The sequence below is a fragment of the Aulostomus chinensis genome, chromosome 16 (genome assembly GCF_037954235.1).
Source record: "Aulostomus chinensis isolate RoL2024-O1b breed Wild chromosome 16, RoL_Achi_v1.0, whole genome shotgun sequence".
Lineage (NCBI taxonomy): Eukaryota > Metazoa > Chordata > Actinopteri > Syngnathiformes > Aulostomidae > Aulostomus > Aulostomus chinensis.
Genome location: NC_141335.1, coordinates 17,069,326 through 17,086,382, shown reverse-complemented (window position 1 = coordinate 17,086,382; position 17,057 = coordinate 17,069,326). Strand labels below are relative to the sequence as shown.

The following is a 17,057-nucleotide window of genomic DNA, read 5'->3' as shown; positions in this document are numbered from 1 at the left end:
CCAATCCTGAATGAACCATTGCATTGATCAGCCCATTAAGATGTATTGTAAATGTGTTATTTGGTCATCTTCTGTCATAATTTGGCTTTTTCTGAAGAAAAAATTCAGGAGAACTACTTTTACAGAGATATAGTATGAATTTGATGAACTTTGAATGGCAACGTATTTATTTTATTGTCTTAGCATATAGTAAGAATAAATATGAAGATCATCTTAACCATTTTTAAGATGAGGTACTGAATATTGTATCATTTTTCTTCTGCAGAATGCATTCCCAGTGTCAGGGCAACTCTACACCACTCACCTATTGTCACTAGAAGCTCTTTTGACAGTGATAGACAGCACTGAAGCCCACTGCCAGGCGAAGGTGCTGAACAACACTATTCTACACGACCATACAGAATCACTGCTGGAGGAGGGCGAAGGTTCAGCAAAAATCGGAACAGACACTTCAGCTGGTATTCTTACAGCTTGCAAACAGCTACCTGTGACTTTTTAAATATTTTGCTCTTTAAACATTTGGGAAAATATATACTTTACCCTTTTCGTGCAAGTATTTCTTTTTTTTTTCTTCATTTTTGTCATGGTCTTCTTCTTATACAAATACTGTTATTTTCTTGAGGTGGTGAAATGCTTTACATTTAAAGATATAGTATGTCCTCGCAAATGTATGAAAAATTCATGTGAATATTCATATTTTTAATGTCCTTTCATCCTCAGATGTTGATAGACTTGTCAGTACAAATGGTCTGAGTCTTGCACAAGTTGGCAGTAATCCAGTATGTCCACCAACCAGTGGAAATCTGATGGCAGAAAAGATGAGACTTGGTAGACAGGATCAAGTAGATAATGACCCTGGTAAGACTTGGAACACACAGGGTTTACATTAAAGTTTTACTGTGTATTGAATGGAAACCTGAAGTTGAAACAAACTGCAATTCTTTGATCCAGCTGAGAAGAGAGCTCCAAAAAGGCCTCACCGTTTCTCAACATATTTGCCTGATTCCCAAGAGCTAATGGAAATCAGAACAAAGAAAAAGGTGAAAGATTATAGTTGATTGATATTTGTTTTAAAATTAAACATCTCCAGCCAAAGATAATATTTGCTTCTACACTTCCATACTCTGTAGCTGTGGTTTGGAACACCGCAAGAGAATGTTTAACACTGACTTATTGTTTTTTGCCACATGTGCAGCTGCTCATCACTGGCACAGAGCAGTTCAACCAGAAGCCGAAGAAGGGAATCCAGTTCCTTCAGGAGAAGGGTCTCCTCAGTAATCCCATTGACAACAATCAGGTGGCTCAATGGCTCAGAGAAAACCCCCGACTTGACAAAAAGATGATTGGCGAGTACATCAGTGACCGGAAGAATATGGAGCTCTTGGACAGCTTTGTCAGGTAAAATGGAACAGTAAACAAACCAGCATATTGTGCAGTTTTTCATTGTTGTCATGTAAGAATTTTCTAAAGCTCCTTTCACACTGCACCAAAAACGTTGGTCAACACGGGTTTTTGGGCAATCTGATAGGGTCGACTCTGCGTTTCGACCCACGTCGACCGACTCGCCAAGTGACCCGGGTGTTTAACGGCTCGGCTTGCCCGCAGTGTGAAAAAGGCAACCCAATGACAATGCTAACGTTCGACTCGACAACGTCCATGTTTTCGTTTGTTTACCTCTCAGTGTTCGGGCGCACGTTTATGTGTAATGATGACATTGTCAGCCTGATGATGTACGAGAGAGAAAAACAGAGGCACGCAGCCCTCACAGCGGGAGTTCAGATCCGGGTCTTCTGGAAGCTTGAATGCGCCCTAATACCGAGCAAACAAAAACCCGCATTGACACGCGTTTTTCAGTGTGAAAAGGGTATAACAGTCTTACCTAATAGTATTATATATTACTATATTATTTTGTGAATAATTGATAGTTAAAGTGTTGGAAAATTTTATGTTTGGAGTAACAGTTGGATTTCTCGCTGCAGCACTTTCACCTTCCAGGGGCTTCGCATTGATGAGGCTCTGAGGCTCTATTTGGAGGCTTTTAGGTTACCTGGAGAGGCTCCAGTCATCCAGAGACTCCTGGAAACCTTCACAAACAACTGGCATGTAAGGCACATAAACCCAAATTCTGAAAAATATCTTTAAAAAAAACACACCATTTCATAAAAAAAATTGTCAGTCAGTTTTGTACCGAAACGGTTTTTGTCTGCATTAATAGAGATAGGGTTGTGCTTAATGTTTGCTCTGAAAAAAGCTTGCATATCCTGAACAATTTCAACTGCCTCTGAATCCCATCCTTTCTTTCGCTCTCAGCCTCCAAAGCCTACAGTTCCTCCTATGTTTATTCTGATTAAAAAAGATCAGGATCAGGACCTGGGAAGTCATTTTATTCTTTATCCTCTCTGACAAAGTTAGCCATTATTAGTGCCAGTGGTTGCACATTGTTGTGAATGAATTAGTATGAGGTTTTTGAGGTGCTGCATTAAATCACTGCTCCTGGTCAGGAAAGTAGTTTTGGGTATGTACTGTATCTGATGCTAAAACAACAATATCTCATCATTTTCAGTCTCAGATCAAATGTTAAGCACAGCCCTAATTTTATTTGTGTAAGTAAAGACTGCTTTTTAATTATGGTGTATTTGTTAACTTCCAGTAAGCTGTGCAGTGGATGGCTGTAGCTCAGTAATGAACCAGAGAAGAGAGAATGGTATCCATCTGCTTGTCTGGCTGAAAAAAATGATGTACAATAAGCACATTTCCCCCCCCCAAAAGTTGGCATATTCCTCAAAAATTTCAAAAGATTTTTTAAAAATATGACCAGATCAGTTATTGGTCAAATCAAATTGGGTTTTGTCAAGATTTGATAATGTATGTGTGATGCAAACCTTTCACTCAGATTTTTGTCTTGTATCAAGTGATACATAAACAAACCCATACATTTGAGAAATCACTTTCCTAAAATGGAACAGTGAAGGTTTGATCCACATGTAAATTCACACTGCAGGGAAAGGGTTCAGTAAAAAAGTAAGAAAGAACTGACAAGAATATGTACAATTCTTATCCAAAATAAAAATAATGTATAATATGATAATAAAAAAAAAAATCAGTCATGCATTTTCATCATTCAGTTTGTCTTATGAGCTTAAGTGTACCATCAACATCACTATTGGTGCCATAAAAACCTGCCCCTCACAGCTTATGTTCTTAATTTGTGTTTCTCACTACTACAAACATCAATAGATATCTGCAACAATTCTTCCCTTTTTTTACATGTAACATATAAAAGCCACAAGTTGGGCTTGTGACAGAGGGTTGCAGGTCAGTTTTTCTATGGACTCTCCCATTGTGGAATAATTGTCCATGGGGAATCGGACAAGTACAAAGCCAGGGTGAGATAAATATGAATGAAGAATCAAATAAATGGCCTCCAATACAGAATTATTTTGTGGCCATGAGATGTAACATTTTGCCACAATTCAGTTATTTTGAAAATAACTAAACACGTTCATAAATTGATGGAAGAAATTGTATCTTTTTGCTTCCAGGTATTTTTTTTCTCTTTGCCCAAAAATATACAAAACTGGTGCCCAAAAAATGCACCTAAAAACAAAACAAAAAAACCCACTCAGTAAATCTCCAATTTTGGCAAAGTAGAAGTAAATATTTCTCTGTGGTCACTACAGGGCTCAACGGTGCCTTCAGGTGATTTTTTTGTTGTTGTTGTTTTTTTGCTTTTTAAAAAAATCCAAAAATAGCTTTCTGTTGCAGACTTATCATGTCATTCCCTGAAGTGTACAACCCCAATCAAAACAAGAAGTCAATATGAACTCTCCTGGTGTGGACTGGGTTAAAACATACTCTTTGATCTTCGGAATCATGTCTGTAGAAAACACACAGACACACACGCACATTCCTGCCATTTTCATTCAAATTCTGATGACAACCAGTGTTTTCCATTATCTTGATAAGTTCAGCTGGTGTAAAGGTGGTGAAAATGTGAATCAAGCGCTGTCATATGATAAGCCCTCCAGCTTATAGTCGTAGGATGACTAAAGAGCTGAAATAGACACCCCCACACACACTATTGAAGAAACATCTGACTTCTCAGAATAGCAAGAGCAACCATGTGACCTGGAAACAATTCCTAGTAATGCCCTTTTCTTAGACTGACCACATGTACACAAATAGTAGCTTTGAAAGAGTTTAGGGCTAATTTTGGCCAGTGACTCTGCAAATAAGTTTCCATTCTTTCAAGACAATAATATCAGCATGATGTGTGAAGTGAGATTCAGTATAGAAACAAGATTAGCTGGGTTTCATCAAAAAAGGTCTACGAATTTTTGTTAAGATAATTACTATCCGTTTTATACCTCAGATGAGGTACTTTTTCAGTAATACTTTTTGTGTCTTATGTTTGTGTTTGCAGAAAGTGAACAGTTTTCCTTTCATGACCAATGATGCAGGCTTTGCTTTGGCCTATGCCGTTATAATGCTGAACACTGACCAGCATAACCACAATGTCCGAAAGCAGAACATCCCTATGACTGTCGAGGTTAGTAAATACACACAAAAAAACACTCACACCTACCTCCTTACATTTCCATCCACAACCTGAGGACAAATTTTCTAAAATTGAATAAATTCAGGTGACTTCAAACAATGAAGCACATTTTGTGACAGCAACGACAAAAGCCTTCTTTTCAACAGGCAGGAAGGTCGAGCAGACCCAGGCTCAATGGGAACAGCCATCTGCTTTGACAGGTTGTGGGGTATGAGATCAGGAAAGCAAGGGCAGAGACAAAAACAGATAATGGATAAAGACAGCTATAGAGAAGGACAGAGAGGGGCTAAGATTAATAGTGAGAGAAAGGAGGGAAAGAGAATGCAAGACAGACGGGGACATGAACTGGCTAGAAGGAGAATGATGACTGAAGAGGAAGACCAGGTGACAGAGGGCACACAGCAAACAAAAACATCAACTACCTACCAATAATAACATCTACAGGTTACTTTTGCAATCAATTTCAGCATGATCATTTAAGTGCTAGCAAATACAATACAAACGCAATGTGAAAGCTAATACAGAATTGAGAATATTAATATGAATGCAAATAGTACTAATGTTAATACTGATACTAAGGGGGGGAGTTTGAGCCTCCTCAGGTCTGTAGCCTCCTCCAGCAGCAGCATCAGTCAGTCGGTGATCTAGGAAGTGGGGAAGCACAAAGGTTCCTGAGAAGAGGTAAAGTTAGTAACAAGAATGTGTACAGGAGGACAGAGAGGACTGAGAGGAGGAGAGGAATGCCCAGTGTACCCTGGGAGATCCTGGGAGTCTAAGCTGATAGCAGCATATCTTTTTTTTTTTTTTTTGGTAAACCTGTCCTGTTCAGTAGCTGGGGCAAGCAGTATCAATGTTCCTGGTGCCTTGTTGTACTGAAGCAGTTTTACTCTGCAAAGGAGGAATCTGATAAACTCCTCCTTTCGTCATTTGTGTTTAATTTTATTAGGAATGGTAGTGGTTCATTGATAAAGCTACCGGACTGAGGCTCAGGAGTGGATAGGAAGAGAGAACAGGGACAGGATAGGGAAGTTGGGGGGGGGGGGGGGGGGGGGACACAAAAACAACAATAGCAGAGAAACAAACAAACAAACAAAAAAACAGTAACAACAATAACAACAGAGGGAAAAAAAGAAAAAACATTGGTTGCAGAATTTCCAGTGCAGGCTTACCATTTGGTTTAATATAATTTTTGAAATAAATGTCTGAGTGTGTGATTATGGATCAGTTGTGCACTGCATGTGTGTATGCGCGTGTGTATATGTGTGCTACGGTTTGTCTTGGATGCTGTGTTATAGCAACATATCTAAGGACGAGCCGAAGCCAGCCCTAACTGTAAGCTTTATCAAAAAGGAAGGTCTTAAGTCTACTCTTAAAAGTAGAGAGGTTGAGGGTGTCTGTGTCCCAGACAGAAACTGTGAGACGGTTCCACAGAAGAGGAGCCTGATAACTGAGTGCTCTGGTTCCCATTCTACTTTTAGAGACTCTCGGAGCCACAAGTAACCCTGCGTCCTTGGAACGTAGGGTTATACTGTAGCTTGATTCTAGGGGACAGTGAGTTCCGTCAGATATAAAGTTACCTAATTGTTTAGGGCTTTGTATGTTAGAAGGAGAATTTTTAATTATATTCTTGATTTGGAGCCAATCCAGAGTAGCCAGTACAGGAGAGATATGGAGTATTCTGCTATATACAGGCAGCAGCATTTTGGACCAGCTGGAGAATCTTAAGGGACTTATCGGTGCAGCCTGACAGGAGGGAATTGCAGTAATCCAGCCTGGAAGTGACAAAAGCATGGACTAGTTTTTCTTGATGTTTTTGAGATAGGATGTGTTTCATATGAGGGATGCTACATAAATGAAAGAAGGCTGTCCTAGAGATTTGCTTTATGTGTGAGGTGAAGCACAGATCCTGATCAAAGATAACCCCCAGATTTCTTGTATTAGTGCTGGAGGCCAAGTAAATGCCACCCTGGGTATCTATCTCACAGATAAAGTGTTTCTAAGGTATTTTGGACCCAGCACAATAATTTCAATTTTGTTGGAATTTGGTAAGAGGAAATTGAGGGTCATCCATGTTTTTATGTTCTTTAGACAGGCCTCAAGTTTAGTTAGCTGATTGGTTTCATGTTGATGCATTGATAAGTACTGTTGTGTATCATCTGCATAATACTGAAAATTCATCGAGTGTTTCCTCATAATGTAAACTATGGGAAGCGGATATAGAATGAAGAGTACTGGGCTGATCACAGACCCTTGTGGAACACCAAAGCTACCAAAAGTGTTGTCAGAGGAATCATCAATAACAAGTACAAACTGTGATTGACCAAGTAAATATAACCTAAATCTGCTCAGTGCGGTTCTTGTAATGCCAATGACTTGTTCCTGTCGCTGTGATAAGATGTGATGGTCAATGGTATCAAAAGCTGCACTAAGATCTAACAAGACCACCACAGAGAAAACTCCCTCATCTGATTGCAGTAGAAGGTCGTTAACCTTGACAAATGCTGTTTCTATGCTATGATGGACCCAAAATCCTGACTGGAAATCCTCAAATAAGCTATTACTTTGAAGAAAGTCACAAAGCTGTTTAGCAACTGCTCTCTCAAGAATTTTGACAGAAGGATTTGATATTTGTTGATAGTTAGCTAAAACCTCTGGATCTAAATGTTTTTATTTTGAAATGGGGTTTAATTGCTGCTACTTTAAAGGACTTTGAAATGTAACCAGATGACAGCAAAACACTGATTATATTTAAAAGAAAGCTGCTAACTAGGGGTAAAGTGTCTTGAAGTAGCTTAGTTGGGACAGTGTATAGGAGACAGGTAGATGATTTAAAGGAGGAAATTGCACTAAATTCATGAAGGTCAATAGGAGAAAAGTTATCCAGGTATATGTCTGGGCCTACAGCTGTCTTTAAGGTTTCTGAGTTTAAAGATGACATGTTGTCAGCTGATGGCAGGAGGAGATTAATTTTATCTCAAATAAGTACAATTTTATCATTAAAAAAGCTCATGAAGTCCTTGCTACTCAGGGAAACTGGAAAACTTGAGCTGTGGCTCTCTGTCAATCTGGCTGCAGTGTTGAGGCGAAACCTGGGGTTGTTCTTCTATTAATGCTCTGTAATAGGCTGCTCTAGTGTTTTTGAATGGATTTCTTCTAAGTTTTAAGGCTATCTTGCCAAATTGCATGTGACCATTTCAGTTTGGAGGCACGCCATATCCTCTCCTGTTTTTGAGTTGTTTGTTTAAGCTCTCAGGTTTCAGAATTGTACCAAGGTCTACTGTGTCACACATCAAGACAAAAATCAGTAGACCTGTCAGAAAAAGAGGAAATCTGCCATTAGTTATGTGACTAACTTGGTCAGTGGAGCAGCTTCAGTTACTATTGATTGCAATGACCACCACTACAGTCACTGACCTGGAGTATTTCCATTGATTGACCTGGAGTATTGAAGTGTCTTCACACGTCATCTGCACTTTACTGAAAGCCCTGTAAACATTCAGTTGAGTATGTCTAGAAACAATCTAAATAAAAAAACAATCTATTAATTACTACATCATAAGGTCATCACAGGTGGTATTTCCCATCTTGTTTTCATGGTTTGACTTGCACAAAGGCATTTCCTTCACCATTGTTTATGTTTGTGGCTGACAAAACCCTCACACATGCATCTTGTAAAACCTCTGCATAAAAAGGAGTAAGCTGTCTTTCATAATGTCAGCTTGGAGATGTCCTCATTCATAGCATTTTTATCATAATACACAATACATTTTGATTACATGTCATAGATGCCTTGATTACCGATGTCTTACAAGGTACTTGAAGCTGCTAAAAAAAAACTTCAAAAAAATCAACAACATAAAGAATATCCATCAACAATGATCCAGCAACAAAGGTTTTATCATTAAAAAGAAAAAAAATAGAAGTGACTCCAAGTGTGACATAGTTAGCACTTGATTCCAGACAGTTGGAGATGTGGCCTTAAATTAACTTAAGTCAGTTAAGTGATAAATGGGCAGAACTAGACTTATATTAGAATTGTATTTCAAGGCAGCAATTTTGCCATCAGAATGAATAGTCAAGTCAAATTAGTTTCATTTGTATAGTACCAAATCTCAATAAAATTTCATCTAATTTCATGAGATGAGAAAATCTTCGTGTTTTACAGAGATTTGAGTAATTGACCCTTAAATCCTTAAATATCTCATCATTTGTCAGATAAAATTTTGTTGAAAGTAGTGTCTTGTGCGATCGCTTATTATTTTGGGTCTTTCACTTGAGTTTGGCATGATCATATCAGGATCAGGATCATATCACACAAGAACAAGAATCCGCTACTTTTGACTATTCTCTTCCAGAAAATAGCAGGTGAATACTACTGTTGCTGTTGTTGTACTACTACTTTTTATGTAAATTTTAAGCCTCTTTTAGACAAGAATGTAGGTGTTTAAACCTTCAAGCAGTGGATCGTTTTTCATTTTTTGTTTTTCTTGATGAATCCGAACATTTGCTAATCAAATAAACCGTGATTGCCAATTGGTCTAGGCAGCTGACAAGTGCCAACATGCTAAGTTCGCTAGTCTCAGCTTGCAGCAGTTCTCCAGCAACATCTCATGATGAACCAAAACAGAGGTATTTTAAGCAGCTGCATGACAGGAAAATCTATACACTTATTAACTTTTGCTCAAAACTGAATGTTTTCAATTTGGGTAAATATATGAACAAACAAATGTGCTCCATTTGAATTTATTATATACATGCCATCTAGCCATGTTATTAACATTACTAACTTTATATTTAATCACAAAAATAATTAATTCACATTGTCGCATCACAGCAAAAAAGGTTCCGGGTTCAAGTCCCAGCTCGGGCAATGGATCTTTCTGTGTGGAGTTTGCATGTTCTCCCTGTGCTTGCATGGGTTCTTTTTGGGTACTCCGGCTTCCTCCCACAGTCCAAAGACATGAAAATAGGGACTAGGCTAATTGGATCCTCTAAATTTACCCGTACAGTAGGCTTGGCTGCAAGTGTGAATGGTTTTCTGTCTATATATGTTGGCCCTGCAATGGACTGGCAACCTGTCCAGGGTGTACTCCACCTCTCACTGAAAGCTACTGGGATAGCCTATAGCCCTTAACAGGATAAGCGGATGAAAATAGCTGGATGGATGGATGGCTTAATGTGAACGCTTCTTTGTTTTCTTGTCCTCAAAATACAGAATGGAACCTGAGTGTGCAGAGTTTCTAAAAATGGTGGTTTGGTTGCAGTAGAGTTGGTTGAGAAAGTCAGTACCAGTTTCACTTGTGTATGAAAATCAGAGGAAGTAAAAGAATTAATGAGATAGAAGCTAAGCAAGAGTCAGCTTCACCATAGTCTGCTTTTTAGTTATAATCTAATATTACATCATGTTTGATGTGCTTTGCCCGATAGACTGTATTTTTCTGAAAAAAAATGTGCCTCAAAAATCAAATTTCAACAACATAAAGATTAAAGCACATTTTCAGTTAGCTTTCTAATTAAGAAAGAACCTGCACTGTATTCATATATCAATTTTTTTTTCATTTCCATCTCACTGGGACATGCTATTTGTGCCTGATGGTATGTCATTCCTTTGGGAGTGTTAGCATTTGAGCTTGGTGGTTCAGAAAGCCCACAGCCAACAGCTGTAGCCAGTGGTGGTCCATCTGAGAGGTGCACTCATCCTGGACAGGCATGTGGGTAGGGGGTGTATCTCTACATCTCCTGTCTTTGTTTCTGTTTTTTCTGTCTTTGATTGACAGCTCGTGAAGACTAAACAGTCTCTGGGGTAGCTTGTGAACAGATTGTGGGTTGGCCTCTCACTGACAAACAATATCAAGTGTTTTCTCTTACTCTCTGTCTAATCCCCTTTATGTGCACATTCTTTGTAGAATTTGACTTTCTTTAGTTTACTCATACCTCATCATACAGCTATTTAGATTATCCCTACACATTCTCAAAAGGTCAATGCAAATTGGTGAAGACAGCTTGTTGACCTCCAGACTCAGACAACAGGCTACTACACAACAGGCCAATAAAAGTGGCGCCTAGCACTTCAGTTACTAAGGAGCTTGTAATGTGTAATATTCAACACAGCATGTGTTGGCAGTGGGGTCATTTTTTGAAATGGGAAAACTATGTTTAGCATTACTCTGTGGAAATCAGAATCTATTCTTAAAGATTTGACAATAGGATGGCGTGTTTTCAGAGAAGTCCAAGTTAGGTCAGTCATATTATATTAATTTTGTTTTACTGGAAGCTCACTGCTCTTACTTTGACACTTAAAAGGATGTGGCAGCCAGTGTTTTGGCTATTGTTACCAGCAGCTGCTCCAAGAGCTACAGTCTGATAATCACTGTTTGTGTGAGACGTGACCCTGGTAAAACTTTGGTAGGTAGAGGCCTTATCCTCAATAGCTCCAAACTCTCTCTAACTCTCTGTTCATGTTTATTTCTCTGTGTCCCACTGGAGAAGCTCATGTCTCCCTTCTCCTTTACCTGCCAGTTGGCCAATCCTGCCAAATTGAGGTATAAAACCAAACCTTGAGGTTGTCAATCATCACTGGGAGGTTATGTTTATTTACAAGAGCTCTTGGTCCTAATCCCTGTTTTCGCAACGCAGCAACTAAAGCATATATAGTGACACATAATGAGCGTGTTTCAATCCAAGGTTTTGAATTGTTGGTTAGCTTTTCATTTCACAAAGCATGTGTCTCATCTAAGCTCTTATATTGAGATGCACTGACTGACATGTTGATGGTGGTCACTGGAAATGTCAGTTTACTTTCCCCAGGGGCAATTCAGATGTTTACCTAAAGTTACTACAAAGGAAGAGCATTTATAACTCAACTGATGTTACTGCTTTGTCTTTGAACAGCAATTCAAGAAGAATCTAAAAGGAGTGAATGGAAACAAAGACTTTGACCAGGACATGTTGGAGGACATCTACAATGCTATCAAGTAAGCTACTGTCACACTGAGGTGGAACCTGCCTTTCATTAGCCACAAGTAGTCAGGAAGTAGGAACCTTAAGATATACACACAAAAGCATTCGATTTAAATGTATTCCAGAGCAATTTATGTAAAACTGCATTTGTCTATCATTTACTTATCTTTTGTGTGACATTAATGGCAATTTCATGGTCCAGCACCTCCTGTGTAATGGAACCTGTAATAATAATGTCCAATTCCAGTATTCCCAAACTGATATCCCATCTCTGAAACCTTAAAGCATTAATAAAACAAAGGAATCACTTGTCCAAGACATAGTCACACATGCTAGAATTAAACTCTCTGAATAATAAAGTTGTTCAAGCACAACAAATGGCAATACCAAACATTTTCTGAGTCTTTATTGTACTTGGCAAGTTAGCTTTTCTCCTTCCATTGATGATATCCACAAATCCATGTTGTCACTGTCTTGGTGGAGGGTGTTATTATGCACCTTGTGAAAAAATACTGTATGTCATGGTCCAATAGCAAGCAAACAAAAACTCCAGAGGACAATGCAGATGGATTGATGTGGTTCTCAAGGGGGCACCAGGCAACTTTGGACCATTTTATTTAGACAGAGGAGGCAGATGGGGGGGCGGGGAAGGGGGCTCCAATCCTGAGTCAGATGTTGCTTTATATATATACAATGGGGGAAATAAGTATTGAACGCATTAACTTTTTTGTCATTACATTTATTTCCAAAATTGCAATTCATGTGACATTTCTTCCAGACACTGGTATTAACTCAAATAATCCACACATGAAAAGAAATCACAACATTCAAATCCATAAATAATGATTATGTGGAATTATGTGCAATAACACAGGAAAAAAGTATTGAACACACCATGGGAAAGCTGTATAGTTTGGCAAGGAAAGGCACCATACCATCTCAAATCTGAAAGTAATTAGTCTTTGTACTTCCTATAAGTGCAAACCAACATCAGCTGGGTTAGTGCTAATTGATGGCCCTATAAACAGGTTGTTTTTTCACCAAGTAGTCAAACAAGACACATCTCATGATGGGTAAAAGCAAGGAGCTCTCTCAAGACCTTCGCAGCCTGATTGTTGCTCAGCATCAGAATGGAACTGGTTACAGACTTATCTCAAAGCATCTGAGTATTCCAGTAAGCACCGTTGGGGCTATTATCCGCAAGTGGAAGAAGCATCACCTTATCATCAACAGGCCACGCACAGGAGCTCCTCGCAAGATTTCTGACCAGGGGGTCAGAAAGATGGTCAGAAGAGTTCTCAAAGAGCCAAGGACCACCCAGAAAGCGCTCCAGAAAGACATGGAGGCAGCAGGTACAAGTGTTACAGAGAAAACGATAGGCAATGCACTCCACCGCCATGGCCTCTATGGACGCTCAGCCCGCAAGACTCCATTCCTCAAAAAAAGGCACGTTGAAGCTCGTTTAAAGTTTGCTAAACAGCATCTGGTTAAGCCTGTGGAATACTGAGAGAATGTTGTCTGGTCAGACGAGACCAAAATTGAACTTTTTGGCTGTCATACTACACACCATGTTTGGAGGAGAAATGGCACTGCACATCACCCAAATAACACTATACCAACAGTGAAGTTTGGTGGTGGAAACATCATGGCATGGGGTTGTCTCTCATCTCGTGGTACTGGCAGACTTCGTATAATTGAAGGAGCAATGAATGGAAACATCTATCGGCAAATTCTTGAGATGAACCTGCTGCCATCCACCAGGATGATGAAGATGAGACGTGGCTGGACCTTTCAACAGGACAACGATCCGAAGCACATGGCAAAGTTGACTCTCGAATGGTTTAAAAATAAGAAAATCAATGTGTTAGAATGGCCCAGTCAATCACCTGACTTAAATCCGATTGAACATTTGTGGAAAGAACTAAAGAAAAAGGTTCACCAGAGGGCGCCAAAGAATATTCAAGATTTAAAGACAATCTGTGCGGAGGAATGGGCAAAAATCACACCTGAGCACTGTGGGCGATTAGTTAATACATACAAGAAGCGTCTGGAAGCTGTCATTGCAAACAAAGGCTTCTCCACAAAGTATTAAACCAGTCTCAGATAGTGTGTTCAATACTTTTTTCCTGTGTTATTGCACTAAATTCCACATAATCATTATTTATGGATTTGAATGTTGTGATTTCTTTTCATGTGGGGATTATTTGAGTTAATACCAGTGTCTGGCAGAAATGTCACACGAATTGCATCTTTGGAAATAAATGTAATGACAAAAAAGTTAATGCGTTCAATACTTATTTCCCCCATTGTATACATAAAGCAACATCTGGCTGAGGATTTTATATATATATATATATAAACTCCTCAGTCAGATGTTGCTTTATGTATACATATATATAGATTCGGAATGCTCTTACAAGGAAACATTGTTTTCTGTATTTTGAATGAAATTCTCCTGAATAAAATTTGATGATGAAATTGATGATGTAATACTACTCAATAAGATTTTTATGGGGTCTTTGGCTCCTACAAAGGTCAATTAAATTTGCTATTATTCCAGGTAGCAAAGTTACATTTTGCATTTCATTTGATTAGAATTGGCTGTTAAAGCTCTGTGTGGATTACTTAAGACCCTGTAAACAAATTTGTTGATAATGGCAATTCTTCTGAGGTTTGCTGAGTTTGCTTTGAAAATTCTCTTTTTTGAATTCTTGTGTGACCTGGCAAGTACAAAGGGCAGTTTTAAGCATATTGATGTCTTAGTAGTTCGGCTCATGCTATAACTTTGGTACATTTTAGGTACAGACCTCAATGCGTCCACATCACCAAAGAGTTTGTTAATCCAAAAAATTAAAATTTAAACCCAGTTTCAGATAAATTATTGTGTTATTAAATTACTGTGTTTAGATAACCTACAATAAGGTGGATTTCTATGAGCATTTGAATATACCTATATTTCTCAATTATTCCTTGTTTTTTATGTATTGGTATATAACTAAGGTACAGACACCATAACACCAATGTGAGTGCATGTTACAGCAGAGATATTCTTCTTTTGTAGAAATGAGGAGATCGTCATGCCAGATGAGCAGACAGGGCTGGTAAAGGAGAACTACGTGTGGAGTGTGCTGCTTCACCGTGGAGCTACACCTGAGGGCATTTTCCTTCACCTGCCACCCGACAGTTATGACCATGACTTATTCACAATGACCTGGGGTCCTACCATTGCAGCCCTTTCCTATGTCTTTGACAAGAGCCTAGATGACAACATCATCCAGAAGGCCATCACTGGCTTCAGGTACATGTTGTCTATATATTGAAGCAGATAAAGTTGTGTAAAGGGGAGGGTACATTTATTGAGGATTTAATAGGGTTTACGCAGAATCAGGAAAATTGCGAAATAAAGTTTTGACAAAATGCAGTAGCAGGATGCCACCACTCATCATATAGTTCTGTATATACTTCAGGTGAGTCATTGAAGTCCAACCCCAGCAGCAACCAACTTTGCATTCCCAATGACTAGCAGAATTGGACCAATGAGAAATTGACAACACTGGCTTGATATTTAGCAACAACAGACCAGATTAATCTACAAAATACCTTGTGTAGATTAAAAGCGCTCTTCACAACAGAATTCTTGCTTTACTTGTTGAAGTGGGGAAAGATTAATTGAAAGTTTGTTCCTGAAGCATTGCTACATAACTTTTGTCTGACTTGATTTATGAGTAACCAAATCGTTGGCTGAAAATTAATATTATTGGCTACCATGTTAATCATTTTTTCTTAGTGGTTATAAAGTAACGACAAAAACTTCCATAAACAGTAAATGAGTGTCATAGATGCAAAGCACTAAGCAGTCTTAGATGGCACTTAAAATGATAGTTTTGTTATGAAAAATACACACTAAAGTCATCAGGTAACCATTCTATGAACAGAGTTGTCCAGTTCTCCTGAGGACTTCATAACCATTTCAAACGTTGTTTCACAGAATGTTACAGAAAACTGTCTCTATCTATACTATTACATGACTATTATCAAGTTATCATCAAGCTGTAATTTAAAGTGCTACCCAAAAATCGTTTGATAATGTGCGAGGTAAAGGAAGGGGGGGCCTTCTCCTCAAAGAACAGTGTAACAATGACCCAGCCATGAATTTCAGTTGATGATTTACATTCAAATAGTTAATTTTTGGTTCATGTTTCCTTAAAGTGTATGTTATTATATGAAAATGATGCATTAATTAATTAAATAAGAGCTTTTGCAAATTTTGCAGTTGAAAAATGTGAACATTTGATAAAGCTGAGTTCAAATGACAGGGTAAAATTGTTTATAGAGGTGAGATTTTTTTTCTTTTGAATGACTTCAAAACCTCCCTAAATATCTATTTTTGAAATGTTTCAGCATAAACTATGTAAGTCCATTATGAATGGTGTGTGAACAAACCCTACTGTAAAAATCTTAATATGACAAAACTGGAAAGTCCTTTAGGGACCAGGGTACATAGCAGTTGAGAGTTTTGGGTGTCGTTTTGGCACATTCTTGTAGCAAACATGTCTTTAAATGCAAAAGTATGGGTCTTTGCTGTTGTCAATCATTTTAGTTATGTCACACACATTGATTGATGTGGTGACATATCCAAAATGCCAGCATTCTGTTAGTTAACAATGTTTTTTTAATCATTACTATGTGTCAATGCTGCACCTATACCAAATTTTAATTACAATCACCTGTTGACAAATCACAGAACTATTCTATGTCATTATTAGGCTTCAATTACCCCATCACAATGTTTTTAAAGGCCTGAATGTGAGGAATTAATGTGTATTTACAAATTAATTTAAGATCACCAGATGAAACATGAAATATCTCCCCAGGTTTATGAATGTTCAGTCAACCTGCAGAGGAATACCAGTCTATTGTAAATCTATAATTCTCTTTCTCCATATTGTACCAGTTTTTTCCGAGTGGTATTTATAATCAGAACTGGTCTTCAGAGATCGAGGTTTGATTTTCCAAACTCTCTGAAACTGTGAATTTTTGCAGAGAAGTAGGTTTTCTTGAATAAAGCTGCATTATCTGGATCCGGCAAACACTCCAGAAAAGAAATGACCCAAAATAAAAACAGGTTATCAGAGGTCAGGATTGTATTTTGGATTGTATAGACTACACCCTCCATCACTGTAATCCGAGTGAAGATTAGTTAATCTTATCATGGTTGACAAGGTTTGGATGAAGTTGAATACTAATACATGTGTTTTTGTCTGTGCAGGAAATGTGCAATGATAGCGGCTCACTATGGCTTCAATGATGTTTTTGACAATTTGATCATTTCCCTGTGCAAGTTTACTACTCTAAGCAGTGAGGTGAGTCCACAGCTTTCCCCTCTTCTGTTACTGTTGTCTCTGTTTTTAAAGGGCACAACTTTGTCAGCAGTGACATTTCAAAATGTACTAATTTGATGACATTAGTTTTTTAATTGATTTGTTAATGTCACTTCAAATCAGTAAATATTATTTTTCACAGTTATCGAGGGTTTATT

The 17,057-nt window shown here is 38.3% G+C and overlaps 1 protein-coding gene across 4 annotated transcripts in view; it reads left to right on the top strand.

The window, feature by feature from the left end:
• The window catches only part of gbf1 (golgi brefeldin A resistant guanine nucleotide exchange factor 1), a 131,187-nt gene that overhangs the window by 91,885 nt on the left and 22,245 nt on the right, over window positions 1-17,057 (top strand). For all 4 annotated transcript variants that reach the window (XM_086179925.1, XM_086179924.1, XM_086179923.1 and 1 more), the window contains 9 exons: window positions 266-458; window positions 721-858; window positions 952-1,040; window positions 1,196-1,398; window positions 1,980-2,103; window positions 4,424-4,549; window positions 11,450-11,532; window positions 14,580-14,816; window positions 16,788-16,881. In XM_086179925.1, the coding sequence (XP_086036051.1) occupies window positions 266-458; window positions 721-858; window positions 952-1,040; window positions 1,196-1,398; window positions 1,980-2,103; window positions 4,424-4,549; window positions 11,450-11,532; window positions 14,580-14,816; window positions 16,788-16,881 (1,287 nt within the window). The remainder of the gene's footprint in view (window positions 1-265; window positions 459-720; window positions 859-951; window positions 1,041-1,195; window positions 1,399-1,979; window positions 2,104-4,423; window positions 4,550-11,449; window positions 11,533-14,579; window positions 14,817-16,787; window positions 16,882-17,057) is intronic.